Here is a 26,470-nt window from a genome sequence, read left to right as displayed (position 1 = left end):
AGGGCGTCAGGGTGGAGGTCTGGTGTTGAGGTTACCTCTTTTGGGTCTGAATAGCTTCAATAGAAATTGGAGGCTTGGCGTGGATTGCGTGCGTTCGGCTTCAGAGTGATGATGCGCCACCCGTTTGGACTGAGCGAGTTATTGGACTGAGCGATATCGTTTGCAAGATAAGCTAATAGAGGATTTAAGGCTGAGGTATTGACGAATGTCCCAGTGGCTTGCATGAAGACGAGCCACCCATGGAGATATGGGCGAGCAGTATGACGCACATCAGTGCACATGGAGATTGATACTATCTGAGCAATAAAAATGAACAGATTCCGCGTGCATTGATGATTTTGACTCTTTCCGACTATGTGATCTGTAAGGTGGGATTATGTCCGCTTTGTGTTGTAGGACAACACCGCGAGCGATTTTGCGAAAGGTCCAAACGAAACACTTCTTAGAGTGAAAAAGTTAGCCTATGTGCTTCCTCCAGTCTTCGGCTTGGGGCAGAGTGAGGCGATGCTGCCGGAAAGGCGACAGCGTTTCTGTTGCCCCCATGCATGCGTTTGCGAGCGTCAAATATGATGTGCATCTCCGGAACGAAGCTCATGCATACGTACTCCTTGCTGTATGCCGCGTGCTGGCTTACCGGTTCGAGGTTCTCAGGTCGCAAATTGTGCTTGTTGGGCTGTGGATATGTTAGATCTGCTTGCAAGATGAGTCTCTGTTAGAGAATCGTCAACATTGGGTCGCCTGCATTATGAAGATTAGTGTATATAGACTGTTTGAGATCTATTCTATATCGACTGCCACATCTTGCGACGTCAATGTGAGGGTGATGGAATGGCACGATGTGGTGAGATCTTGCCCATGTACTTGGGCAGCTGGCTGATTAAGCTAGCGCCACACGTGGCTTCGCGCCAACTTTTGGCGCGGGGGATTGTCGCGAATTAACGTGAGACGCCCATGGAAGCATGTATTCTAGAATAGCCAATTCAACGGCGCCTGCTATCAGAAGAGCGTTTTCGAGCTTCTCGAGACGATCACTATGGGCTTCGTCGTCTTGCCATAATGGTAGCGGTTGTGGTCGACGACATATCACCACACAGACTTCCGAAAAGCCCTACTACATCACCACACCAATATTTTACGTCAATGCTGCCCCTCATGTCGGCCACTTGTATACCATGGTCCTCACGGACGTCATCAAGCGGTGGCATGTGCTCAAAGGAGAGACAGCATTGCTATGTACTGGGACAGATGAACATGGCCTGAAGGTAGCTTTACCTGACAATGTGAAGGTATTGCACTAACACTACAGTAGGTCCAACGAGCAGCTGCCAAGGCTGGCATTGATCCGAAACTTTTTTGTGATAAAGGCGCCGAGATCTTCAGGGTACGCACACACGCATAGCGGACCTACACCATTGTTGCTTACCTGCAAAAGGAACTTGCACGGAAAGCCGAGATCACGAACGATCATTTCGTCCGGACGACGGATAGAGAACACAAGGAAGCTGTCGAGTATGCATGGGTACGAGACTCCGGAGCAGCTGATGTAAAGCCACGGTAGCTGATGGCAGACAGTTCCTGTTGCAAGAGAAGGGTCTCATATACGAGCAGAAGCATGAAGGGTGGTACTCAGTCACCGACGAATGCTTCTACCCACAGTCAGCTGTACAACTGTACCTCGACCCACCGACAGGAAGGAAGATTATGGTATGCGCTGCCTAGTAAACGGTAGTCGTCTGAGCTGATCAACCTGCAGACATCCATTGAAACGGGCAGCGAAGTAGAATGGTCTTCGGAGATCAACTATCATTTCCGGCTCTCGGCATTCCAGGACAAACTGCTGGAGTTCTACAAGAATAATCCCGAGTGGATAGCACCAGAATATCGCATGAAGGAGGTTGTGCAGGCCGTTGAATCGGGATTGGAGGACTTGTCTATATCTCGACCATATGAACGACTCGCGTGGGGTATCCGAGTCCCTGGAGACGACTCACAAACCATTTATGTATGGCTTGACGCGCTCATGAACTATGCGACCAAGGCAGGATACCCATGGGCACCGGGCCGTGAACAAGCTGGAGGCTGGCCCGCAGACTGTCATGTCATTGGTAAAGACATTGTTCGATTCCACTGCATTTACTGGCCGGCCTTCCTCATGGCGCTTGGACTTCCCCTTCCGAAGAAGATTTTGACACACGCTCACTGGACACTTGGGGGGTCTAAGATGTCCAAATCAACTGGAAGGGTTGTCGATCCGTTCAATGCCCTTAATCGATATGGATCGGATGTTATGCGCTTCTACATGGTTCGTGAAGGCGGTATACAGGACGATGCAAACTACGATAATCGTCGCATCATCGGATTGTACAATACGTTCTTGAACCAGCAGCTTGGCAACCTAGCTTCTCGTGTTACACGAGGCAAGAAATGGAGCGTCCGAGGCGCAGTCGAACGTGTTGGTGGAACGCCAACGGAGGAGTGGGCTGAAGGACCCGGCTCCAGATTCTGGAATAATTCTCTCGCCAAGATTGCCTGGCAAGTAGACGCATCTTTTGATGCCTACGATCCGCGCAAAGCTGTGTCTCAAATTGCTGAATTTATTCGAGGAGTAAGTCTGACTTTTTTTCGGATTGCCACTCTACTGACAAAGCTTAGTCAAACTGGTTCTTTCAGATGTCGAAACCCTGGGACAAGGTTCTAGTCTACGGCCCCGGCGAGCCTGGCGAAGATGTCGACAGGATTGTCTATCTTGCTGCTGAAGCACTTCGCATTACAGGCATCTTACTACTGCCATACATGCCGAACAAGGCAAGAATGCTACTAGACCAGTTGGGCGTACATCACGATCGGAGAACCTTTGAATACTGCAAGCCTGGCGCTGATCTAGACTATGGAACTCCATTCGTAGAGCTGGGCACAGCACACAAGGGCGTGCTGTTCCCGCCACTGCCAAGTGAAGAGTAGGAAATGTATATTAGTGTGATTATCCTAGAGCTGAACAAATGTATATTATTTCGCTTATTACAGGCGATGCAACTGTCAAATCCGATTTTGCTTTGACATCCTAGACGCTCTGGCTTAACTACCAGAGTCATTGTTGTCTGCAGCTATTATCTTCGCAAAGCATAGCCTTTAATAGAGAGACCAGGTTACAATCTAAGATGAAAGCGACCGAGGCTTGCTGATCACATGTTGCTGAGGCCTAATGCCAAGACTACATCATCGCGCGAACTTTTGGATTTCCGCGCGAACATTTCCCACGGCAGCGCAATCACCAACTTCTCTCTACCTTTCACGCTGTTCGCCACCCCTCTTCGCGCCGGAACTGTCGGAATTCTGCGAATTCTCTCACAACGACTGTAAAGATACGATAAAGCATCGCGCGCGTTTCCACACGAGATCAGCCCATCATGGCCGCCCCCAAATCGGGCGGCTTCAAGATGTCACTGGGGGCACTGGAGACAAAGCCAGGGCTTAAATCTTCTCCCGCGCAGAAAGACACAAAAAAAACCAAGCTTCTACTTGGTGACGACGAACCAGACGATTCGAATACGCAACAAGAGATCACAGGATGGGACGCAGCGGAGGGCGGCGCGCTTGATGCCAATGAGAAGAAGGAGAAGGAGGGACCTCGCATTATTCCAGCTCTACCGAACCGCGATTGGCGCGCAGAGGCACGGCGAAAACACCTTGCGAAAGCGCCACACCAACAATCGCAGACCGAGACTAAGATTGTCGATGAGAGCAAGATGGAGGAGCCGAAGGTGCAATATGGACTTACAATTATCAAGAAGGATGAATCACAAGAGATCGGAGCTGCGGAGGCTGGAGCGCCAGAGCCTATGGAGATGAAGCAGGACAACCTTACAGAGGAGCAGCGACTTGAGAAGAAAGCTCTCGATGCGCTGATTAGCGGTAAATCCACCGATAATGACCTCGTCATTCCCGTACAGACGGAAGAAGATGCGTTCTTGAATGACGTTCACAATGCGCCTGACGCTCCCACCCTCGAAGCCTATGAAGCTACACCCATTGAAGGATTTGGCGCGGCGCTGCTTCGTGGTATGGGCTGGAAAGATGGAGAAGAAATTGGCAAGAACGGCGTTGCTGCGAAACCGAAAGAAATCAAGCGGCGGCCAGCGCTACTTGGCATAGGCGCAAAGGAGGAGGCTGCTGTAGGCGTTGAGCTTGGTGAATGGAGTGGTGGGAAAAGCAAAGGGAAGAAGGTCACGCAGATCTATAATCCCGTTACGTTGCGGAACAAGCACACTGGCGAGGTTATAACAGAAGAGGAGCTCAAGGCAAAACTTGAGCGACAGAGCATGATCCCGGACGAGAAGGCACCAAGAAGCAAGAGCAGATACCACGATGACAGCGAGGACGATGAGCGAAGGCGTGAAAAGCGGAGAGAGAAACGAGATGACCGCGACCGCGACCGCGACCGTCGACGAGATGGCGATTACGATAGCGAACGGAGGAAAGATAAGGACCGTCGACGAGATAAGGACGATTACTATGATAGCGATCGCCGCCGAGACAATCGTAAAGATCGAGCCCGGGAGGACGACTACGACAGCGAGCGTAGACGCGAAAAACGAAGAGAACGCAGTCGTAGCCCCGACGACCGAAGAGACAAACGCCGTGATCGATACCGCAGTAGAAGTCGGGACTCGAAACGGAAGAGCGATAGAAAAGATCGTAGTAGGAGTCGTGATTCCGATGATCGCAAGAAACGGAGAAGGGACAAGGAATATGACGATGAGGACAGGTACGAGAAGAAGAGGCATAGGGATAATAAATATTACAAGTAGTTCCCACCGAGCTCAGGAACAGCAATAGAGGGTATGGTTATGCATGTATCTGGCGTTCTGGACTGGAACCACACCGAAAATGGCATATGCATGAACGAGCTATCATATTACCAACATACAATCCAAGACGTCATACCACAATAATATATCATCTGTATTCTCTAGAAGTGACCTGGATATGGACATGTGATGTATACAGCACGTTTGTCTCAGTCGATAGCTGTTGTGAACATATCTCAATATAGTCTGGTTGATAGTAAAGTGAGAACAGTGACGTAGTATTATCTTATTTCATTATATGCCAGTTTAATTGTCATTTACTCGTACACAAGTCCTCCGCCGGGACACTCTTCATGCATGCGTCATTACAAAACCGTCACTATGCAGTACGATTGAGAACGATAAAAAAAAAACGCTAGTGGTATATCTGTTTGCCAAAAGCTCAACGCAAAAACAACATGTACAAAATAGGGTATACAGGGAGAATTTAGAAATTATGCGAAGGAAGTGGGGATGGGTCCACTGCGGGCTTCGGGTATCCATTCGCAGTATGCGATACATAACCGTTAGAGTTCCCGTTGGTGTAGGTGTTGCCATTTGTGTATCCATTTGTGTAGCCGTTGGTCTGAGGTACGGCCATCTGCGAGTTGCCACGGTAGTATTGCTGGCTATCGGCAGCGCCATCGCCCATGTGGTTCCGTTCTGTCTCGCCGCTTTCCTCGAACACTTGCATCTCGGTCTGCTTGGACTGGTGGTGCTTTGAACGTGTGGCGGGTAGGAAATCGATGAAGAAGCTGAACACGTAGAAGCAGTAGATGAAGGATACACACCATTCAAGAACAGCGGCTACGTTCCAAATGTCCTGCTTGGAGCAGACTGCAAAGGCGATAGCGAGGCAAACCTCGGTGATGATGAAAAAGAGCTTGATCCAGAAGGAGATTCTGAGGATGGAATGTTCCCGGTAGTGAATACCTAGGCGTTGGTACTCCCAGCAAATGAAGATTGCTGAGACGATGTAACCAATGATGAATACACCAAGGAAGATATTGTGCAGTCTGTTGTGGTTCTTGCAATCGAAGATGGTGAGCAGTATCAGACCGGCCGCACCGACAATGGCGGCAATAGTAGCGCACAGGGAGTAAATTTTCTGCCAGTGAGATGTGTTTGGTGCAAGTTTGTTCGTGTGTCGTAGCCAGCGCTCGAAAATGAAGGCGAGATCAAAAGTGACAACTGTCACGGCTGACATGGCGATGAACATAGCTTTCAGGTAGTCCGCACCAATATCTTCATATCGTTAGCATGTGTGCTTGATTGTGTGTATCGTGCAACTCACCAGATATGTAAGGAATGTTTTGCCCTGGGCTCATTGTAGAATAGTGAGGTTTGCCGGTCGCCGCCCAATAGACCAACATGGTGATAAGCATGGCGGTCCATACTACTGCGGAGAAGATGGGAACGACCCAATACGAGAGTCCCAACATGGCGAGTGAGTTTCCTTGGGCGTTGCTCTGAGGTATGTGGATGTTGTAACAATGAGCCCTCTGGTGTGACTGCTAGGGAGGTTCAATGCGCCTGCGACGGAAAGCTGCGGAATTGGGTAGCACGACACGCGACCAGATGGTAAGGTGATGAAAATGAAGCAGACAACAGACGACAGCGCGATCAGCAACAGGGAGCAGGGCTATGATAAAGAGGAGGGACCAAGGCAAAGATGAATAATGGGTAGTCCGCGGCGCGACGAAAGTCTCATACAAACTATGTTGTTGCTAGACGCGACTATGATGTCACGTCTCCAAGACTAAGCCAGCTTGCGTAAGATGCCGCCGGGTCCGATTCGATCGCCCTATTCAACGTCACCAGGCAAGGCGCAGAGTCTTCGATTGCGTCGAATTGAAGATCATGGACGCGTCCGAATACCTTCGGACGAAATTTGATATCGAAGCAATGATGATGTTGGGACAGTGAGCCTCTGCGGGTGTGGCTTCTGCAAAGCCGCGATGCGGACTAACGCTGTGTTTGTGCCGCTGACGCCCTGTCTCTCACGCGTCCAGGACCGCCACATGCATCACCGATGGCAGATTTCCAAGCGAAGCGTCGCAAAACTCGACCTCGCTCAAACACAACACAGAGTTTCAACGTCGACGCTATGGTGGAACCCCCATGGACCAGGCTGGTGTCGTAACAAGAAACCGGACATCAACTGGTCCATGTGATCTGCAATGTTCGGCAGTACTGCGCGGCCTGTTCGCGGCTGTCACTCCGTCGCCAGGTGGAGCGCTGCTAAGCATGTGCAACATCCAGGCCTTCAGCGCTTCGGCCTTGAAAAGCCCTATAAGACCATGCCGAGCTCCAACATGGCCTGTTGCTGGCGCAAGTGTATACCAGCATGCAATATGGTTTCGAGGCCAGTCAACGGATCCGGGCTTTTATCCAGAGCCTTGGTAGGTGCGCTGCGCAATTGTATCGTGTCTGTCGCGCTCCGGACGTCCAACCTAATCAGCCTACTTACTGCTATTTTTCGTCCAACAAAAGTATGCTGCCAGTTGTCCCATGGCCGGTAGGGGAATAGCGGTGACTACTTGTCCTGCAGGTACGTGGCGACGGTGATAATGTGCGTGGCCAGGATCCTAGGGCAATCACGATGCGACGCTGAAATGAAGATGGGACTGTTGATCGGAGATTACCCACGGTTTGCTCAACCCGAGATCGACAGGTTCATGTGTCCGCAACAAGAGTTGCAGCAAAAGGAAGGACGACGGTACCGCGCGAACTGTTCATGCATGGACCAGGGAACACCAGCAAACTGGCAATAGCATGGCCAGGCACTGTCGGGGCGCACAGCCACTCTATATATCGCGGGACGCGTATATCGGCACGGCCACAGCAGGCCACTTCGGTCAGGTTTTCCTGGTGTGGATCATGCAAAGTCATGGCACGACTTGTGGATGCTGGACTTTTCACTTTGCCATGGCCTGAGACTTGCAGAGGTCCGATAGCCGTTAGGTTCACCGATACGGCAAAAAGCAGCTGGGATCCAGCCTTCGCGTTGCGCATGCAGCACGACGCCCCGCCTTGATTGGCTTCGGTGCTCGTGCGTTGAGCGATCTTGATTGGCAGATCACTTCAATCCTCGATGTAGCCTGCATTGTCCGGTTTCATGTCGAGCTTCTTCCAAGTTTGTTGTTACTTAGACCAGCTCTGTCTTTGCCTGCTACATGCAGCACTCGTAATTCCAGGCCCAGCATCCTTGACACTTGTAGCCGACTGCACTAGACGCCTGTTCGCGCGGGGACATATTACTTATTCTTCGATATCCCTCCACATGGTCCGCCAGTCCTAGTGTACCACCGGACTACGCTTTCATATCTTCACGCCAGCCTCCGGATAGATAACGTTGCATGCTCATAGAGCTTTATAAAGGTATGCCGCGGGACTGACATTCTGTCCAGCAGGCACGAACTACCATTAACTCGTTCTTTAGCTATCACAATCCCGATGCATCGTTCCCAATAGTCTTGAGCGCCGTCGCTCTCTAACCCCACTACCACCTGTCAACATGGGGAACCAACCCAGTAGCACGAATCACAACAAGCTTTCCAAACCGAAGACCAACACCAATTCCGCAAGTGGAGGTGCAAAGGTCGACTCACCGCAGCCCATAACTTCGCGACCGGCAGACCTCAGCCCTGAAGGGCGCCAGCAAATCAAAGACGCCCTGCTTTCACCTACTGCCACCGAATTCGACCCCAACATCTGGATGCACAAGGATGATGGTTTAGGGGAGATTGCGAAGACGCGTGGTCGTGCATCGACAGTCGCTTCAAGATCAAACTCGCGAACCAACTCCAGGACCAATTCACGATCGAATTCATTGTCGTGTTTTGGAAGTAAACAAGGCTCCGCAGCTCAGCTTGCTGGTCTGGCGGATTCAAAGCTGTCTTTGGCTTCTGTGTCACATGTCGATATCGCTGAGGCAATTCGACTTCTACAACAAGTCAAAAAGAATGGTACGCCAGAAGAACTTGCGGCGCTGCAAGAAGTGTTAGAAGCACCTGAAGAGCATGCACTGCCAGTGGCTGAGGCACCCGTAAGTCGAAGAACTTCGTTAGTTGACAGGTCTTCTTCTTCGCTCACACGTCGACAATCAATCATCCAGACGCCTGGAGTAGGCACCAGACATTCACCAGTTGAAGGGCGCCGCAGGACGTGGAACTCGTGGAAAGCTCCCAAGCTCGATGCCGAAGAAGAGGCAAAATGGCAGTCCAAGCCAAAGGGAAACTCTCACTTGGCCCCTCAGACAGTGCTTCGTTTGTCTGACGAAGCTCGTGAGTCCACTACTGCTCGAGCCGTTACACCCTCGGAGCAGGACTATGCGCATCTGGGAAGCTTGAAGCTAGGAACTCTTGTAGTCACGAATGGTGCAGCATCGCCCGTACCCAGCACAAGAGCTCTTGAAGGGCAAAAGTCAGTGGACGATGACTACTTCTCAGCAACGGAGGCCAGCTCCAGTCCACTGATTATGAAGTCCACACGTCGACGGGCCCATACAAGGAGCAAGTCAGCTGTTGTCCCAACGCCTTCCCCGCTCTACGAACTGGAAGCAAACGAAATGCCCACTCCTTACGATCCAGAAATTACGGCTAGTGGTGTTGCAGCTGAGTCGGTCTCTTGTCCAAGGGAGCCAAACCCGGTTACCGAAGACGAGTCTCAGAAGTCCCATCAACATTCGCACCAGCGCAAGCAGAGCGCATCTGAAATTGCAGAGAGCTACCAAGCTGACATACCATTAAGTCCTTTCTTCGCATCCGAGGAAACTGCTATGTTCTTCCGGCCAGAAAACAGTGATTCGGCTGATATAATGAGAACTCCTCGCAGTGTCAGGGAGACTGCCGTTGAAGAACCCAAGCCTCAGCCTGAGATCAAAGTTTCGAATCCTTCTGCAACATCAAATGCGCTCACTGCGCCGAAACCAAAGAGCAAGGCTAATCAGAGACCACCACCACGAACAACTGATTCTGGTTACTCATCCGCTGTGAGTCTCAGGAAAATGGGTCAAGAACAATCGGAGAACGCTACCTCGATCCTATGTCATCGGTGTAGCGATTCTCCCCAGATGGTCGATGCAAGCCAGGAACAAGGAACTCGACGTTCTGTCCTTGCAAAGAAGAGTCACCAGGACGCCGACCTGTCGTCTGCGAACAGTGACTCTGATGGACACTCACCAGCTCGAGCTACACAGCACGCACAGATGGCCCGACATGTACCAGCGCTGAACAGCCCAGTTCCGTCTACGAGTTCTTCTGCCAGGTCTTCGGCGTCGGAGTCTCTGGACTCACCCAACACGCCTAGATCTCTTGGTTCGCGAGCATCGTTCGACAGTGCATCTTCGAAGTCGCAGAAGCGTTTCCGTAAGCGACGTCAGTCACAGCCGGAGCACCCAGTTGTTCAGTCCTGCCAGCCAATTCCAGAAGGGACAATCCCTGAGGTGCCAACCAAGGTGCGTGCCAAGTTTGAACGACGCGTATCGAACACTCCAGGAATCGATTGCTTGACGCACACGTATCCAACAAAGGAACACGTTGTCGCAGACGAGCCTGCTGATCACGGCCCTGATCACGGCCAAACCGAATTCAAGCAGTTGGCTGAGTTGGAGCCAGAGCGACCACCTACGCCCCCTGCTCATGGTCGTCGAAGGAGTCTATCATTCTTCCGGAGAAAGTCTTCATCTGGAAAGAACCAGGTTGAGAAAGAACCCGAGCATGCCGCACTCGACGTGGTTCATCTGGGTACTATCACCACGTCTCTTGGTAATTCCCCGTATGATATTGCCATGCCCGACACTCGCAGGGAGAGCGTGAGTTCTCCTACCCACCCGCACCAACTTGGCAATTCCTTGCCCCGAGCAAAGTCTATGGTGAGCATGGATAGCAAGGCTGCGGCGGAGTTTGCGCGCCTTCATAGCAAGGATCTATCAGTCGCTGGACGGAAGCCACCTCCCCAGCAACGACGAAAAAGCTACCACAGTCTGCACAGGGAATCCGGCGAGGCCACTGCTTCGAAGCTTCGCCCGCAGAGCGTCGATGTGCCACCGGTGCCCTCCATCGACACTACCAGGCTTACCGTTCCGAAACCTGTTAAGCCTCAGGGACCCCGGGCTGCTCCCAGCATGAGTTCTCGCAGCCAGAGAATGTCCCAGCCTGTGGGCAAATACGACTCACCCCCGCAGAGGCTTTCGCAGACTCCCGTGAACTGGGAGACGCACTCGCAGATCTGGAAGCAGCGCCGTAGGACTTTGGGAGAACGTTTGTACTCAGACGTCAACTTGGACATGGGATCAGAATCGGATCTCACAGCCGACAATGGAACCCCAGTCGAGACGACTCCTCAAAGAAGCCCCCAGACAACTCCACCAAAACAAGCCAAGGCTCCCAACAACATATCGAAATGGGATCGGTTCAGTGGGGGGTTGGAGTACAACTACGAACGCGGGGCAGGCATCGGAGGCAGCGCAGGTACGCGATCTCTCCACAGCCACGCATCGGTCAAGTCGCTGCACTACCAGCACCAATACGGCGTGGACCTTTCCGATGTCCCAATCATGATTCACTACCAGTCCTGATCTCGCGCATGTAGAAGCAGCTACTCATTGCTGCATTGTCTTTGTTACGAATGTTTTCCACTTTCATATATATTCACGCGTACAGAGCGGCATTTCGGTACTGGGATGGAGGGGATTATGGAGTTCTTGCTGTTTTGAGTTGATATTGCATGGACCCGCATTGTATTTACGACTCCACAAATCAAGTAACGAAATAATATAGACATATCGCATCCGACAGTTGGCCTTGTAGTTGCCGTGCGCCATTTGACATGTGCTCGTGAACTAACCTGGGGTGTTGAGTGAGCCAGTCGGCCCACAACGCAGGCGAGTCGCATTGGGCATACACGGGATGCGCGGTTTTTTGCGCAAAACAAGCGCTCAGCCTCGCTGCGTGCCATCGAGCCGATCAGGCACCACTGGGCTACATGCACGAGCCTCGGTGATGTCAGACTGAAATGCTAGTGGCTGCAGGTCGAGGACGGCGCAGGGATGTTAAGTAATGTTCGGTCCAAGACTCCAGGACCACAACCGAACTGCGCGAAAATTGTCACTCCAGCTCCCCGCCATCGCCTCCCTTTCTCCTACACTTCACCCATTCCCCATATTCACCGCCTGCCAGACGTCGCCCTCTATAAAGCGACCGTCTGCCCGTTCGCTGCTGCCCAGCCCCTGCATCCGACAGCCTTTGGTCGCGTCAAAGGCTCCCGTCTCACTACGGCTTCGGCCCTGATCCTGCTCAACCTTCAAGTTGTCTCTGCTCGACCAGCGCCACACGTTTTCAACAACATCCCCCCTCCGCGTCTTGTCGCCGTCTAAGAAGGAGCTTGAGCGTCTTTTCTTTCTGTCTCCAACCCAGACACTCGAGCAGCCCGAACTTCAGCTGCCGCATAGGACGCCATCAGCGGTTCTTCCTCTCGCAGAGGAAGCGGCCAGACCTCGCCCAACACCAAGCCTCGGCTTCACACCCTTCAAGCCACCTTAACACGGCCTAACGCTCCGGCACAATAACCCACTCAACCACCAGACTGTCAGCACCCATCACCAAGGGCATGGCACCTTCTGCTCTCACGACTACCGAAGAATACCAGTTCCCGTTGAAAGACATACAGTCGTTCAGCACCTATCCCGCTGGTAGTGTTGACAATCATGGCGCCTGGAAATCCAAGCAGCTGATTGCCGACGCTCTCAAGAGCCGTGTCGAGGCTATTGATCCTGATACCTGCAGTGTGGGCGAGGAAGATGCTTTCTTCGTCGCCGACCTGGGCGAGGTCTACCGCCAGCATTTGCGCTGGAAGAAGAATCTAGGCCGTGTCAAGCCGCACTATGGTAAGTCGGCCGCATTCCATGTCGTCTTGGGACGCCGCTAACATGTCGCAGCCGTCAAGTGCAACCCTGACCCCCAAGTGCTGCGCCTTATGACTGCGCTGGGCCTCGGCTTCGACTGTGCCTCGAAGAACGAGATTGAGACTGTGCTCAAGTTGGGCGTCGACCCTTCGCGCATCATCTACGCGCAGCCCTGCAAGACCAAGTCTTATGTTCGCTACGCCGCTCAGTCTGGTGTTAAGCAGATGACATTCGATAATGCTGATGAGCTCTACAAGACCAAGCAGCTCTTCCCTGACGCCGAGCTGTACCTGCGCATCTTGACTGATGACTCGGCCAGCTTGTGCCGACTCAGCCAGAAATTCGGCGCTGCTTTGGACACGACTGCAGAGCTCTTGGAGCTAGCCAAGAAGTTGGAGCTCAATGTTGTTGGAGTTGCGTTCCACGTTGGCTCTGGCGCATCGGACCCCAAGGCTTTCATCAAGGCTGTTCAGGACGCTCGGTTTGTCTTCGACCAGGCGTCTGCGCTCGGCTTCAACATGCATACCCTGGATGTGGGCGGCGGCTTTACCGGCGATGTCACCTTCGAGCCCATGGCCGCAGTCTTGTCTACTGCCTTGGATGAGTACTTCCCGCCCCACATCCGCGTCATTGGGGAGCCTGGACGCTACTATGTCTCCACGGCCTTCACCATCGCGTGCCACGTCATCGCTCGTCGCACTGTTACTGATGCTACCCTCGGCACTACTTCGTACATGCTGTACCTCAACGACGGTGTCTACGGCAACTTCTCCAGCATCATCTTCGATCACCAGCACCCTGTGCCGCGTGTACTGAAGAACGGCAACGACGTCCTGTACGATGTGCGTCGTTCTGGATATGACACTCCATCCCAGGTCGAGTACTCCATCTGGGGTCCGACATGCGACGGTATCGACGTCATCTCATCCTCATGCACCTTCCCCGAGCTACTCGATGTCGGTGACTGGCTCTACTTTGAAGAAATGGGCGCATACACCAAGTGCTCTGCTACTCGCTTCAACGGCTTCAGCGACAGCCACGAGGTTGTTTACGTGTGCAGCGAGTCTGGTGCTGCCGCTCTTATGGACATGTAGATGTTCTAGTGGAGTGTTGTTCTTTGCGAATGTATCTTGCAGACGTGTAATGGCGGGCATGCAGAAAGGAGAGAAGGGCGGGAAACGTTTGATCAAAAGTTTGATAGATTCTATAGATGTTGCGTATTTCATAATCCTAAACAACGTATATTGCGGAATATGGTGCGCTGAGCCTCCGTTGGTGTCGTATCTGGCGTGTTTACTCTTAACCGTGTTCTTACTTGCGCAGAGATGGCTGGGATGTCTGGAGAGATGAAACTGCCGAGCAGTGAAAACTCGTGCCTCGCGGATGTTGACAGAGATTTCGGCCCGCTGCACTGCGCGGCCCGCCATGCGTCGATGATCGTGGAGGTCACCAGCCACAGACAGCTTGAGGGGATAGAGGGTTTGATTCGCTGGGACAAGGTGGTAGCGCGTGCCACATCAGGTACTGGATGCTGCTCGTATGCGCCGCCAAGTGTGATCAGGAGTGGCCGCAAATTCGGTCGCCAGCGCGTAAAGTCGACATGCCCAATCACATGGGACAGCGCTCAGAGGCCCAGGGTGATGGGTATAGAGAGACCCGCCGCAGCCCAACTCTTGGAGGGGGCCATGGTCGACAGGCTACGTAAGTCAGCAGTATCGCGTAGAAACAAGCAGGCGACAGGCGTATTTGCCGTGGTCCGTCTTTTTCTCGCATATAAACCTAGGGGTCCGGATTCATGTACCATTGATGCACCCCTCGCCCGGCAGCGTCATATGTATTGAGCCACGAGCCACGAGCCACTACCCCACCCACAGCAGCAGCCATCCACACCCACACCCTGCGCACGTCGAGCTATCCGCACCCGTAGCCAAAAATAAGTTTACGCCTGCCATCGCCGGCGATCAGGTACTGTCGCTGTAAACCCACACAGTCGCGCGTTCCACCACCATGGACGGGCGCAAGCAGGGCCGGCCGGACGAGGAGCTCTTCTTGCGATACGACAACAGCAACAACAACAACCCTGACACGCCCATCATTCCCACGGTTGGTCCTCTGAGGATACAAAAGGGTCGCGATGGCAAGAGCCCGCCCCCGCGAACAGACTCGGCCGGCAGCTCGAGCCAGCCCGCCTTCTCGCGCCCTCCGCCCATGCCCTCGTTCCCCGCGCCGCCTACAAGTCCGCCCAACGCCCCTCTTCCCTACCCCGACACGGATCGGCCGCCAAACGTACAGCCTACCCTAGGCACAGGCAGATATACGCCGCTCAGCGAGAGGGAGCGCCGTGCGAAGAATGCCACGCCCCCTGAGAGCGCCGATGGGCGAAGGAGAGGTTCCAGTGCGACAGGACCAAGTCCCACGTCGCCCAGCCAGCGCGCTCGCTTCGACGCCAACGACCCAAACCGACCGACGATAAGTGGTTATGGCGCAAGGAATCCAGATGGCTCCATCCAGCCTTCACGCCTGGCAGAGCGAAGAGGAACAGCGCCAAAGCCACTCCCAGACTCGCCAGGCCCAGAGACTCCTGACAAAGAGGGTCTGTTCCAGAAGGCGCCACAGAGAAAGGGCAGTGAAGATGTAGGCGCGAACAACCCTTATCCCGAATACCACCAGCAGTACTTCCCCCCGCCCGCTGCCGGCCCCAGCGCGGCTCCTGCTGCTCCCGCTGCTCCAGTCGTATACACAGGTCCTAACCAGAATGAGCCGGTGCTCAAGGTGCCTACGCCCATGGACGTCAATCGCATGAGTTCCACTGCTTCGACGTCCACTGTAAGAGCACAGAGAGGCTCTCCACCACCCCCCGAGACACCCATTATTCCTCCCTCTGGCGGTGGCATAGAAGCGCGCTTTGCCGCAGCTGGCATTGCAGGAACCTCCACCCTCACCAACCTCCAAGCGCAAAGTGCCCAGAACGCGGCAGCTGCTCAGCGCAACCAGATCTATGCCAACCAGCAGCCCAGACCCGCTCTCTCAACCCCACAGCCGAGCCAGCAACAACCAGTGAGGAGACCATGGACACCCACCGAGCAACCCGGAGGCAATCCACATGGTCCACCGGCGGTATACCAGGGTATGGATCAGGTTCCTCCCTCGAGCACCCCTCCACAGGGTCCTCTTCCACAGGCACCAAACACTCGATTTTCGCCTCCTCCTACAAATGTTCCGCACACGAACGTACCCCCAGAACACCCACTCAATCACGAGATGGGACGTATGAACCTGAATGAAGAGCCACCACCAGCGTACTCAAGTATCACAACCCCGCCAACAGGACAAGCCAACAGCTATCCCAACGAGAAGGGCCAACAACCAGTAGCTCAAGGCGTTAGTTTCTCTGACCCCAACCAAGGTCATCCTGCGTTTGCCAACGATACGCGCCCGCAACCTGGACCCTCACAACCTGCTACCGTGGTCGCACCAACGCCTACGCAAAACCAATTCCCTCCTCAAATACAAACTGCCCAGCCCACCCACACACCAAGTCCGGCTCCTGGTCCAGGACCCGGGCCTGCCTCGCCTCCACCGCTTCCTGAGGGCTGGATAGCACATCTGGACCCCAGCTCCGGCCAGTATTACTATATTCATTTGCCCACACAATCTACACAGTGGGAATTTCCCAAAGGCCCGACACCTTTGAACTTGAACGAGCCCATGTCTCCAACAGGTACATTCGTCGGCGGTCCTTTGGCATCTCCATCCTTTGGCAAGGCCCCTATCGCATCGCCTGGTTTTGCTCCACAAACTGCTACTTTTCCTGGAGACTTTGGCATGGCACCGCTTGCAACTCCAACCACTACCGCCGGCTTCACTGGGCCACCTCCGGTGGCTGGTGTGGATCAATACAAGGTCGCTCCTACCAATGGCGTCTACTTTGGACCCTACCTCAGATACACCAACATGGACATTGAACGGGGTCTGTGGCTAGGTTCAATCCTGCTTATCACAAACACGCCCCATCCACCTACAATTCACATTCATCAGAGCACAGATTTGTCCCCTAATCCACGACAACTCAAAGCCAATCCTATCTACACACATCAAACATGGATCTTTTATCGATATGATATCGACCTGAGGATGGAAGAAGAGCATGCAGCGAAGTGGACCTATGCCATCACTTCCCACCTGGGCTGCACTCGCTTTGAGTTCTTGGTAGCAGGACGACATGAGACAAGCTGGCGATTCATCGCTCATTCTGGCAACGACTTTGCATTGAACGTCAATGCTAACGAGAGAGCGAAGCTCGGCGGTGTGGGTCTGATGTGGAAGGATATCCTACAGAAGAATGCCGAGTGTGGTGGCTTCCATGTACAGCTGGGTCTTGGTGGCCAAATTTACGCCGACCGACTATGGAAAGAACTTCCTCTACTAAAGCAATGGACGGCGACAAGTGGGAAAGAGATCCGGAAGAATGCGCCGTGGACTGCGAAGCATGAAGAAGATGTTTGCCACGCATACTTCCATTACTACACAAGTCACTTCGATCAGCCACATTTGCGTGAAGCGTTCGCACAGATACCTCACATCCTTGCTCTGGATGACCATGACATGTAAGTGCATTTTAAGTGTGAAACAGCAAGCAGTTCTAACGATGTCTAGTTTCGATGGCTTTGGATCATATCCTGAGTACATGCAGTTCTCGAACATGTTCAAGAACATCGGAAGATTGGGTATTGAGATGTACCTGCTCTTCCAACACCACACGACGCTGGAGATCCTCCGAAATGTCAACAACGACATGGACCTTTTCACTGTTACAGGTACAGGCTGGCATTTTATCAAGTACCTGGGTCCTTGTGTCACAGTTGTTGGGCCTGATTGTCGCTCTGAGCGCAACCCGCATCAAGTCATGGCAGGGCCGACGTATCAAGGTATCTTCCCTAAAGTTGCGACATTGCCGCCGAGTGTTCAGCACTGCATCTGGATGGTTCCTGTTCCTATTGTCTATCCTCGCCTGGAGTCTGTGGAACATCTCGCTCACTCAATGGCCACTGGTAAGAAAGCCGTCACTGGCACTTTCAACATGCTTGGAAAGGTGACGGCTGGTGTCGCTGGTGTCGTTGGTGCTAAGAGTGTCGTTGGCGATGGCTTCAATTCTGTCAAGAAAGCTATTGGCAAGTCCGGTCTGATGAGTGGAGTCTTGAGTCCTTTTGGAGAAATTGATCTGCTTGACGAGCTAAGAGATCAGTGGACGCACGATTCAAAGGTTGGTAGCTCCTAACTACTGTGATCCAATTTACTAACATGTCGTAGGACCTTGAACGAACGTACTTGATCCGTACACTCCAAGGCATCGCCCACAACAAGTCGTTACGGATGACGTTCTTCTCTGGTGCGGTCGACTGTTGTGGTGCTGGTCTTGTTCACGACCCGTCGAGACCTCAAGACCACAAGACAATGTACCAAATCATCTCATCATCAGTGGTCAACGGTCCGCCTGGAAACTATGTATTGCGACTACTCCATAACAACCGTGCCCTCTACGTACCCCAGAACGGACATCGCAGCAACAATCAACCGAGCGACACCAAGGAAGACATGATGGAAATCTTCACTCAAGATGTCAACGGTCAGCCACGAGAGTACAAGAGACTAATGGGAAGAAGGAACTACGTTGCATGCGTCATTTATGATCCAGAGATCGTCAATGGGACGTTTGGTCAGGCGGTCCCTGGGCATGGTAGTGGCAAGTTGAGCCTGGCAGTCGACTTTATGGTGCAAAACGATGGTGGATATAGTGCGCCCATGAAGTACGGACCAGTCATCGTGCCCAGCTTGGAGTATGGTAGATAGACGGATGGTTGATTTTCTGTTTTCTTCTTATTCAGCGATAGGATGCATAGCAAGCGTTGTATATGCTTTCAGGGTGGAATGTTGGGCGAACTCTTTCAATATGATATCAAGCAATGATGAACAGCTTTTCTATGCATCCACCAACGACACATGACCAAGCTCCTCTAATGATAATCTCAACAGAAATCTCGTAAGCTCGAAACTTTGTAGAGTCTTGGAGGCGTGGAATGGTTTTCCCAATTCGGCAATGACATCTGCAAGGCTTGGCTATGGCTATCCGCGGCCTTTGAATTCTCGACAGCGAGACGGGACCGAAACCACAACATCCACAACATGGCAGCTCCTGCAAGACAAGCGACAGCGATACCACGATTCCTTCTACCGCAGATATCATGGCCCGCCAGGGTGTCACGGCCAGCAGCGCTGGGTGCACTGGAGCAGGGTCGGCATAGGTCCTGTATAGCTTCCGAGAGTCGCGCTGCCTTTCCGAAGTCATTACCACTCCAAGCACGAACACGTACACTGTGGCCAAAGACATCACCACAATATGCAAGCGGTCATGCATCGGCTCTGGAGTTTCGGCGCAACTTCAGCGCAACTGCACAGCATTCCAAGGACCATCACTTCGACACGCTCAAGTTTGTGCAGCGATTGAAGGAGGAAGGTTTCACAGAAGAGCAAGCCGAGGGCATGATGAGGGTTCTCGGCGATGTAATCGAGGAGAGGCAAGTCACTGCACTACTTTTCAAAAATGGCCAACTAACTTGTACAGCATCCAAAACCTCACACGCACCATGGTCCTTCGTGAAGACCAAGAGAAAGCCACCTACACGCAGAAAGTCGACTTTGCCAAACTCCGCTCCGAACTCATGACGGCCGACTCGACTGAATCCAGCCTCACGCGCGCATCGCATGAGCGTCTTACAAACGAGCTCGCAAAGCTGAATTCGCGCTTACGGGACGAGATACAACGGACACAGGCATCGGTGAGGCTAGACTTGAACCTAGAGAAGGGGCGCATTAGAGAAGAGGCAAACGTGCAGGAACTGAAGCTCAAGGAGACGGAGACAAGGATTGAGCAGGAGACGGCGCAGCTGAGGGAGAGACTAGAGGCCGTCAAATTCTCAACGCTACAGTGGCTGATGGGAGTCTGCACTGGTACTGCGGCGTTGATGTTGGGTGTGTGGCGGTTGTTAATGTGAAGCACGATGCAATGGCAGTTATGAAACTGCTTCAAAGAGCTACAAAAGCTCCAGTGTACAGCCATGGCCCTGCGCCGCGCCATAAATGTGCTACAGTACCCGTCAATGCAGTTCACGGGTGCAACGGACGAAGGGCCCCATGGCAGCCGTGCACGATGAGGTGATGCCGAGATGAAAACGGTTGGTTTTAGATAAGACGTTGTGGCGTGCATATGCAGCGGGCGGGAACAACGCTGCCCGTGTGAACAGTTAGATACAAACGACTGCCTTGGTATTCAGGCAAATTCACAACATGCGCGCCGATATTGAGTAGCGTGCAGCTGCTGTGTGGATACATGTGCATCAGCCACATGTGACACGGAGAGCTAGCGGCTCTGGTCTCTGGGATTTGGCCGTGGTACTTGACCGCAACGTGACACGAATCATGGCGCAGAGAGGTCGCAACGCAACAGCTTCCGTCCAGGTTTTCTAGCTGTTTCCAAGGTGCACTGATTGGCCCCCACTTGGACATGGGACGGCAGTCTAGGAGCCAGCCTCTCGCTGGCGGCCGCGCTTCAGAGCTCGACTGGTGTGACGGGTGGATGTAGACGTTGAAGGCAAACTGGAGTAAGATGAGTGCAGGACGACGCAATGGCACAAGCCGCGAATCAAGACTTTAGGGAGCGAGTGAGGTAGCTGAAGGGGGTGGCCGGTGAAAGGGCAGACCCTGGAGCTGCTCACGTGCCCGTGTACCCCTCATTGCCAGCTCCCTCCCACGAACATGGCATGGAGGGCTGACATTGGGGCGCAACTGTAGGGGCGATAGAGGGACACTTGATAGTGGTGAGGAGCATGAAGGGTGTCAAGGAAGCTGTGCCAGCGTGTAAACGGGGCAAGACATCATGTGAATGGCAGCCCAGGCGCCAATTGGGGGAAGGCGCAGTCGACGGGGTGGTGTTGTTCGCTCTGCGCACGGCCCCCCGGTCTGTCTTAGGGCAGACGCTCGCTTCCTCAAAACAACTTCGATCCTCTTCTGTTCGTTGATCCACACAAACACCTCAACAAGTCCGCCCACCGTCTATCCTTCCATACGCATCTGCACCCACCCCCACAGTCTCCCGATTACCCAAACACACATCAACTCAACCATCACAATGGCGACTGAGGTACGTGGTGCTGATTCTGCCCCATCCCCCCCCGCTGTTGTCCCCCGGCGGGATGCCCCTCTGAGCCCCGATAAACTACAAGCCAGCGACATGGACTAACGCCAGACAGCGTGAGAGGTACGAGACAGCTGCTGCTTCCAGCGCCCGCCCGTAATTGACGTCGCAATAGCAAGACTTTCCTCGCCCGGCTGTGCGAACAGGCTGAGCGTTACGATGGTAAGTCTCCGCGCGCTCCCAGCTACGGCCGCGCAAGCTAACCGCAGTCTGCAGAGATGGTCACATACATGAAGGTCAGTTGTTCTGCCATCGCTGCTCATTTGTACTCATATGCTGATATTCTCGCAGGAAGTCGCCAAGGTATGCCCGACCGCATCCGCTCCCACGCGAGCAGGCGCTCGCCACAGCGGGCTCTCCGCTGACGCAGGCTAACAAACGAGACAGGTCGCCGGTGAGCTCACCGTTGACGAGCGCAACCTTCTGTCCGTCGCCTACAAGAACGTTGTCGGTACCCGACGCGCGTCGTGGCGCATCATTTCCTCGATCGAGCAGAAGGAGGAGTCCAAGGGCTCTGAGAAGCACGTCGGCACCATCCGCGACTACCGCCAGAAGATCGAGACCGAGCTTGAGCAGGTCTGCCAGGATGTCCTCAACGTCCTCGACGACTCCCTCATCCCTAAGGCCGAGTCTGGCGAGTCCAAGGTCTTCTACCACAAGATGTGCGTCCACACCGCTACATCTGCGGCAAACAAGGCTAACACCGGCACAGGAAGGGAGACTACCACCGCTACCTCGCCGAATTCGCTTCCGGTGAGAAGCGCAAGGTTGCTGCGACTGCTGCACACGAGGCCTACAAGGTATGACGCAATCAATACAGAGTGCAATAACAGCCACCTAACCCCACTACACAGACGGCCACCGACGTTGCCCAGACTGAGCTCACACCTACCCACCCCATCCGTCTCGGCCTTGCGCTGAACTTCTCGGTCTTCTACTACGAGATCCTGAACTCGCCCGACCGTGCTTGCCACCTTGCCAAGCAGGCTTTCGACGACGCCATTGCTGAGCTTGACTCTCTCTCCGAGGAGTCCTACCGCGACAGCACCCTCATCATGCAGCTCCTCCGTGACAACCTCACTCTCTGGACGTCATCAGACGGCAACGAGGGCGAGGCCGCCGGTGCCACTGACGCACCCAAGGAGGAGGCCAAGACCACTGAGGATGCACCGGCTGCATCTGAGCCCAAGGCCGACGAGCAGCCACCTGCTGCCGCCCCTGCTCCTGCCGCTTAAGCACACTCTCTCTATCTCGACCTTGTGTATCCTAAGCCATCGTCATCTGTTCTCGAATAGACGAAGAGGGCCGGCAGCGAGTGTCCTACGGAGTTGTACGTGTTCTGTGTGATTTCAAAAATTGGCTTTGGCAGCAAGCGGTTCGGTACGGTCGAATTCCCCATGACTGAATGTATTTCCCTTTACTCTCCTATCGCCGGCGCTGTCCTATCGAGCACGCAGTGTGCTGAGGTCGCGTTTCCCACACGACCACAGTACTCCTGAGCTTTCCCTCGTGAGAGTCTCGGGCTGCTACCGGCAAGATACGGCTGCGTTTGGTACGTCGGATGCTACCCTCAATTCCCCCATGTTTTCGTTTTGGCAGCACATAAACACCTCGATCCTATACCGGCAGAGATGTTTGACATCCTCTTGGTGATTCTAGGAGTCAGGACATCCGTTTCGATGGCCGGTAGAGCAGTACGAAAGGCTCAGTGGGCTTAATGTCATCATACTGCACTCTTAGCTAGCCAAAGGAATCGCTACTTCAATATCTCGCTCCTATGCCGTGACTCTCAAACCTTGACGTACGTTGACTTCTGGCTCACTGCAAGGAGCATATATGTCGTCGATCTTAGGACTTTGGTCGGTCCTTTTTCCATGTGCCAGACCCTGTGGAATGGGCAGCCGCTGCCCCACCATTTGGAGCCGAACAGCCCTCCCCGCCCAGCTTTTTTGTCTCCAATGTCGCGTCGCGTATGGCAAAAAATCCGAACAAGCCCTCCAAGGGCGAGCGTCGCGCATAATTCCGTATAGCAGTTTCTATTCATTTGGATCCCTACCTTCATGCCATCAGAGCAACCTACGACTGTCGCGCAAAGACAAAAGCCATGGCATACTCCAAAGATTACTACCACATCCTGCAACTGCCTGCGCCAGTTTGGTCCTCATCGAAACAGCAAACATCGCCAGCGGAATTACGTCGAGCGTACAAAGTCGCGTTGTTAGCAGCGCACCCAGATAAGGCGAGCGCCGTCTCCGCGACGGCAAGGACGAAGCCCGCATACACAGTCGACGACGTGAAAGAAGCCTACACAACCCTCGCAACCGAAACAACGAAGACGGAATACGAGAACTGGTTCTTGCATCATCGGGATAGCCTTGCGTCGTCGAAGACTGCGGATCCGCATGCGCACGCGAATACACAACCGTCAAGCGATTTCATACTTGGGCTCGAGTTGCTTGATCTTGGGGACTTTGAGGTCTGGGAACCAGAGGATGGGGATACGTCTGCAGACACGAATAGTCCGGAACAAACGACATGGACAAGAGCTTGTCGGTGTGGTGCGGAAAAGGGTTTTAGTATACTCGAAGAAGAGCTAGAGGATGCGGAGGCAAGGGATGAGAAAGAGGTTCTGGTGGGGTGTTTAGGGTGCAGTCTGTGGGTTAGGGTTGCGTTTGATGTCGAGGTAGGTTGAGGAATGGGGGAAAGACATGTGGACGCAGCATCTCATCAAAGGCAGCCAGTGACACAGACTGTTACTGAGCCTGGCTTATCAACTGATGGCCAGAGTGCAGAACCATATGATGTGGGATCGCTCCGCTTTTACTCACCCACTCACCTACCTGCTCTTTGGGTGCAAGAGGATCTGGAACCAGCTATGTTACTCGACATGCCCAGACAGGTGTTTCCATGGCTTGCAAAGGTTCCTTGTTCAAGCTTTCGAGCAAGTTTTCGAGATGCGTAGCGAGTAGTCCGTGATACGTATCCGCCCAATATCTTGACCTATTGGGGAACTGAATGGGAATAAAGGTCTCGAGATTTCGTCAGATCGTTGAAGCAAATACACCGTTTTCATGGTCTAGTATTTGACGATGAGGCACAAGAAGAGAACGAAAAGGGTATCGGTGTAATTCGACTATCATTTATCTTATCTTCATAATAGGCAGTTAGAAGGGGTGCGGAAACCCCGGACATCGAGACGTATACTCATGGATTAGACAGAGACAAAGTTATAAAAAGACTAGACCAACAATCGACATATCCGCCCAAGCCACTTGGTATCAAACATGCACAGATATCCGCCAACGCCAGTAGGACCAAGGGCACCGCAGCCATCTAAGATTATGTCTTGATCACATCTTAGGCTGTGCCGCCAGCTTAGCTAGCAGATCATCCACTTGCTTCTGCAACTCAGCTTTCTCTGCCTCGAGCTGTGTTTTCTTCTTCGGCTTTTCTTTGGGTACGTGCACGTTTTCTCCGATCAAGTCGCCCTTGTTGTCAAGCTCCATGCCCTTCTTCTTGAGCATCTCCTCAACCAAGGGTACCAATTCTGTGAAGTTTTTGACACATGGGACATCGTATCTCTCGCATGTGAGGTGGACGTTTCCTGATTTCCAGTATGCATCGCCGCAGCAAACGATAACCTTATCGGACGCAGCCCAGACACCTAGCTCAAGCAGGGACACTGGGCTCTTGGTCTCGGTATCGAAGAAGAAACAGATGACATCTGCTTGTTCTAGCGCACCTAGCTCCCATACAACTTGCTGTTTGAAGAGTTCATCCTTGGCTTGCTGCTTAATGCTTTGATCCCAGGAGCCTTTTCGAGGATTGCACACGGTGATAGGCAAGTGATTAAGCATGGTTGCCATCAAGGGCTGCCAGTTGACTGCATCACCCATCTCTATGCTTCCAGCGGTAAAGACAGTAAACTTGCGGTATTTAGGTGGTTCCGGAGGATTAGAGTGCACAAAATCTTTGTGTGGTGTTGGTACTGGTGATGGCCAAGGCGGAAGTTGATTCTTTTTGTCTTCAACCACCTTATCAATACTCGTCATACCGGGAGATTTGACCATATCAGCAGCCAGCTCCTTTGTTGCTTCTTCGGGCATGTTCGCCTTGGTAGGTTCGCTACCGGTTTTCTCGTCCTTGCCTACGAACTTCTCGACGATCTTAGACCAGGTTGTATGGCTCCTCATGAGGTGACCGGTCAGCTGCTGAAGTCGATCTTTAGCAATAGAAACCTCGGATTTTGTCGGAAGAGTAGCTGCTCGGGCCAGAGTGGTGCAGGAAAAAGGCTGATGAAGAGAGTGGAAGCTGCGAATAGATGTTAGTTGGGTGCCTTGGTTGTTTGATGGTCGTTTGGTGGGGCTAAGTCATACTTGACCAATGACATAACTGGACCCCTTGACTGCTTATGTCTTGGGTCTTTGAGCACTCGTGGAACGATGCAAACGGACACAGACAATGTTGGCAAGCGTCGCAGATGAGTGTTTGAACGGTGAAACTCTGACTTCAATCGACGGGCACACACGTTACAAAGAGCATAAGTGTGCGCATCTTATTTGCGATTTCTTGAGGCTGCAGCTTGAATGTTTGGCGCCAGGCTGCGACATGGGTCCACAAACTGCGCCTCCAAGGGCGCCTGATAGTTCGCGCCGGTAATTAAGATCGGTCATAATACACGTGCTAATATGTATACACCGACTCTGTTCTTTAGGATGTTGCTTGTACACTAGAATGATTCATGTGTGGCGAAGTGTGGCTGGTTCCTGTTCCCCTCTTTTGTGCCCTCGGTGCTAGTGGTGAGGCTGTCTTTAAGGCTGTCATTCAAGGCAGTAACCAGATCACTCACAGCCGTCGTCTCGATCATAGAAATCCGTGATAATTTATGAGGTAAGTGATACGGCGATCTCAACGTTGGTATTCAAGGTCTCGATGTCCGAAGGAGCTATCACGATAAATTACGGCGGCTGAGGTTGGAGCTGAAGCACATGTGAGCGCGGAGGAGCTGAACAACACGAGTCACATCAACCATCATCAGTCACGCTTACAAAGTGTCAGTTTGACTTCAAAAACGTCATGAGAATTTTCCATGTTCATTGTATGAAACATGGGGTCACGAACGACGGCATATTGTGGCGATGTTGTCACAGGCACAACACCAAGATTGATCAAAAGACTGAGGATTGGCCTGAATATTACCTCCCTCATGATAATCTCATCACTTACGATCGACAGGCTCAGGAAACCCGATGAACTGTCAGGTCACATCTGCCTACAAGTTCAAACGACGTATGACCAACGTCCGCTTATGTGAATCTTTCAGGTAAGAGGTGGACATGCTAATCCTACTGCGCCTGAGCAATTCATCCACGACCCCTGAAGAAAACACTCAAGGTACGGAGATGGAGCATGGACGGCCTTACGAGATCCTAGACCTTGGCGGCCTCAAATTCGGCTCAATACATG

General features: G+C 52.9%; 9 protein-coding genes across 9 annotated transcripts; 8 read left to right on the top strand and 1 right to left on the bottom strand.

Annotated features, from left to right (window-relative positions):
• Positions 1-1,172: 1,172 nt before the first annotated feature.
• On the top strand, positions 1,173-2,961 carry J4E82_007502 (uncharacterized protein; the record flags this gene model as incomplete). Its single annotated transcript, XM_051733746.1, has 6 exons — positions 1,173-1,262; positions 1,310-1,381; positions 1,433-1,519; positions 1,573-1,704; positions 1,754-2,605; positions 2,653-2,961. The coding sequence occupies 6 exons, from the start codon at positions 1,173-1,175 to the stop codon at positions 2,959-2,961; spliced, it is 1,542 nt and encodes a 513-aa protein (XP_051586526.1).
• A 446-nt stretch (positions 2,962-3,407) lies between these two features.
• On the top strand, positions 3,408-4,808 carry J4E82_007501 (uncharacterized protein; the record flags this gene model as incomplete). The annotated part of the gene is made up of 1 exon (XM_051733745.1): positions 3,408-4,808. The coding sequence occupies one exon, from the start codon at positions 3,408-3,410 to the stop codon at positions 4,806-4,808; it is 1,401 nt and encodes a 466-aa protein (XP_051586525.1).
• A 487-nt stretch (positions 4,809-5,295) lies between these two features.
• On the bottom strand, positions 5,296-6,289 carry J4E82_007500 (uncharacterized protein; the record flags this gene model as incomplete). Its single annotated transcript, XM_051733744.1, has 2 exons — positions 5,296-6,092; positions 6,142-6,289. 2 exons carry the CDS (start codon positions 6,287-6,289, stop codon positions 5,296-5,298), a joined length of 945 nt encoding a protein of 314 aa, XP_051586524.1.
• A 2,075-nt stretch (positions 6,290-8,364) lies between these two features.
• Positions 8,365-11,427, top strand: J4E82_007499 (uncharacterized protein; the record flags this gene model as incomplete). Its single annotated transcript, XM_051733743.1, has 2 exons — positions 8,365-11,110; positions 11,180-11,427. The coding sequence occupies 2 exons, from the start codon at positions 8,365-8,367 to the stop codon at positions 11,425-11,427; spliced, it is 2,994 nt and encodes a 997-aa protein (XP_051586523.1).
• A 1,031-nt stretch (positions 11,428-12,458) lies between these two features.
• On the top strand, positions 12,459-13,847 carry SPE1 (Ornithine decarboxylase; the record flags this gene model as incomplete). The annotated part of the gene is made up of 2 exons (XM_051733742.1): positions 12,459-12,735; positions 12,787-13,847. 2 exons carry the CDS (start codon positions 12,459-12,461, stop codon positions 13,845-13,847), a joined length of 1,338 nt encoding a protein of 445 aa, XP_051586522.1.
• Positions 13,848-14,760: 913 nt separating this feature from the next.
• Positions 14,761-18,603, top strand: J4E82_007497 (uncharacterized protein; the record flags this gene model as incomplete). Its single annotated transcript, XM_051733741.1, has 3 exons — positions 14,761-17,360; positions 17,410-18,016; positions 18,064-18,603. The coding sequence occupies 3 exons, from the start codon at positions 14,761-14,763 to the stop codon at positions 18,601-18,603; spliced, it is 3,747 nt and encodes a 1,248-aa protein (XP_051586521.1).
• A 333-nt stretch (positions 18,604-18,936) lies between these two features.
• J4E82_007496 (uncharacterized protein) lies at positions 18,937-19,805 on the top strand (the record flags this gene model as incomplete). Its single annotated transcript, XM_051733740.1, has 2 exons — positions 18,937-19,328; positions 19,376-19,805. 2 exons carry the CDS (start codon positions 18,937-18,939, stop codon positions 19,803-19,805), a joined length of 822 nt encoding a protein of 273 aa, XP_051586520.1.
• Positions 19,806-20,938: 1,133 nt separating this feature from the next.
• J4E82_007495 (uncharacterized protein) lies at positions 20,939-22,239 on the top strand (the record flags this gene model as incomplete). Its single annotated transcript, XM_051733739.1, has 8 exons — positions 20,939-20,950; positions 21,060-21,067; positions 21,120-21,166; positions 21,221-21,240; positions 21,296-21,307; positions 21,392-21,666; positions 21,717-21,804; positions 21,859-22,239. The coding sequence occupies 8 exons, from the start codon at positions 20,939-20,941 to the stop codon at positions 22,237-22,239; spliced, it is 843 nt and encodes a 280-aa protein (XP_051586519.1).
• Positions 22,240-23,108: 869 nt separating this feature from the next.
• On the top strand, positions 23,109-23,696 carry J4E82_007494 (uncharacterized protein; the record flags this gene model as incomplete). The annotated part of the gene is made up of 1 exon (XM_051733738.1): positions 23,109-23,696. One exon carries the CDS (start codon positions 23,109-23,111, stop codon positions 23,694-23,696), a length of 588 nt encoding a protein of 195 aa, XP_051586518.1.
• Between the last annotated feature and the right edge of the window lie 2,774 nt (positions 23,697-26,470).

The sequence above is a fragment of the Alternaria postmessia genome, assembly GCF_024291825.1.
Source record: "Alternaria postmessia strain BMP 2775 chromosome Unknown scaffold_51, whole genome shotgun sequence".
Lineage (NCBI taxonomy): Eukaryota > Fungi > Ascomycota > Dothideomycetes > Pleosporales > Pleosporaceae > Alternaria > Alternaria postmessia.
This window is presented reverse-complemented; position numbering and strand designations above follow the sequence as displayed.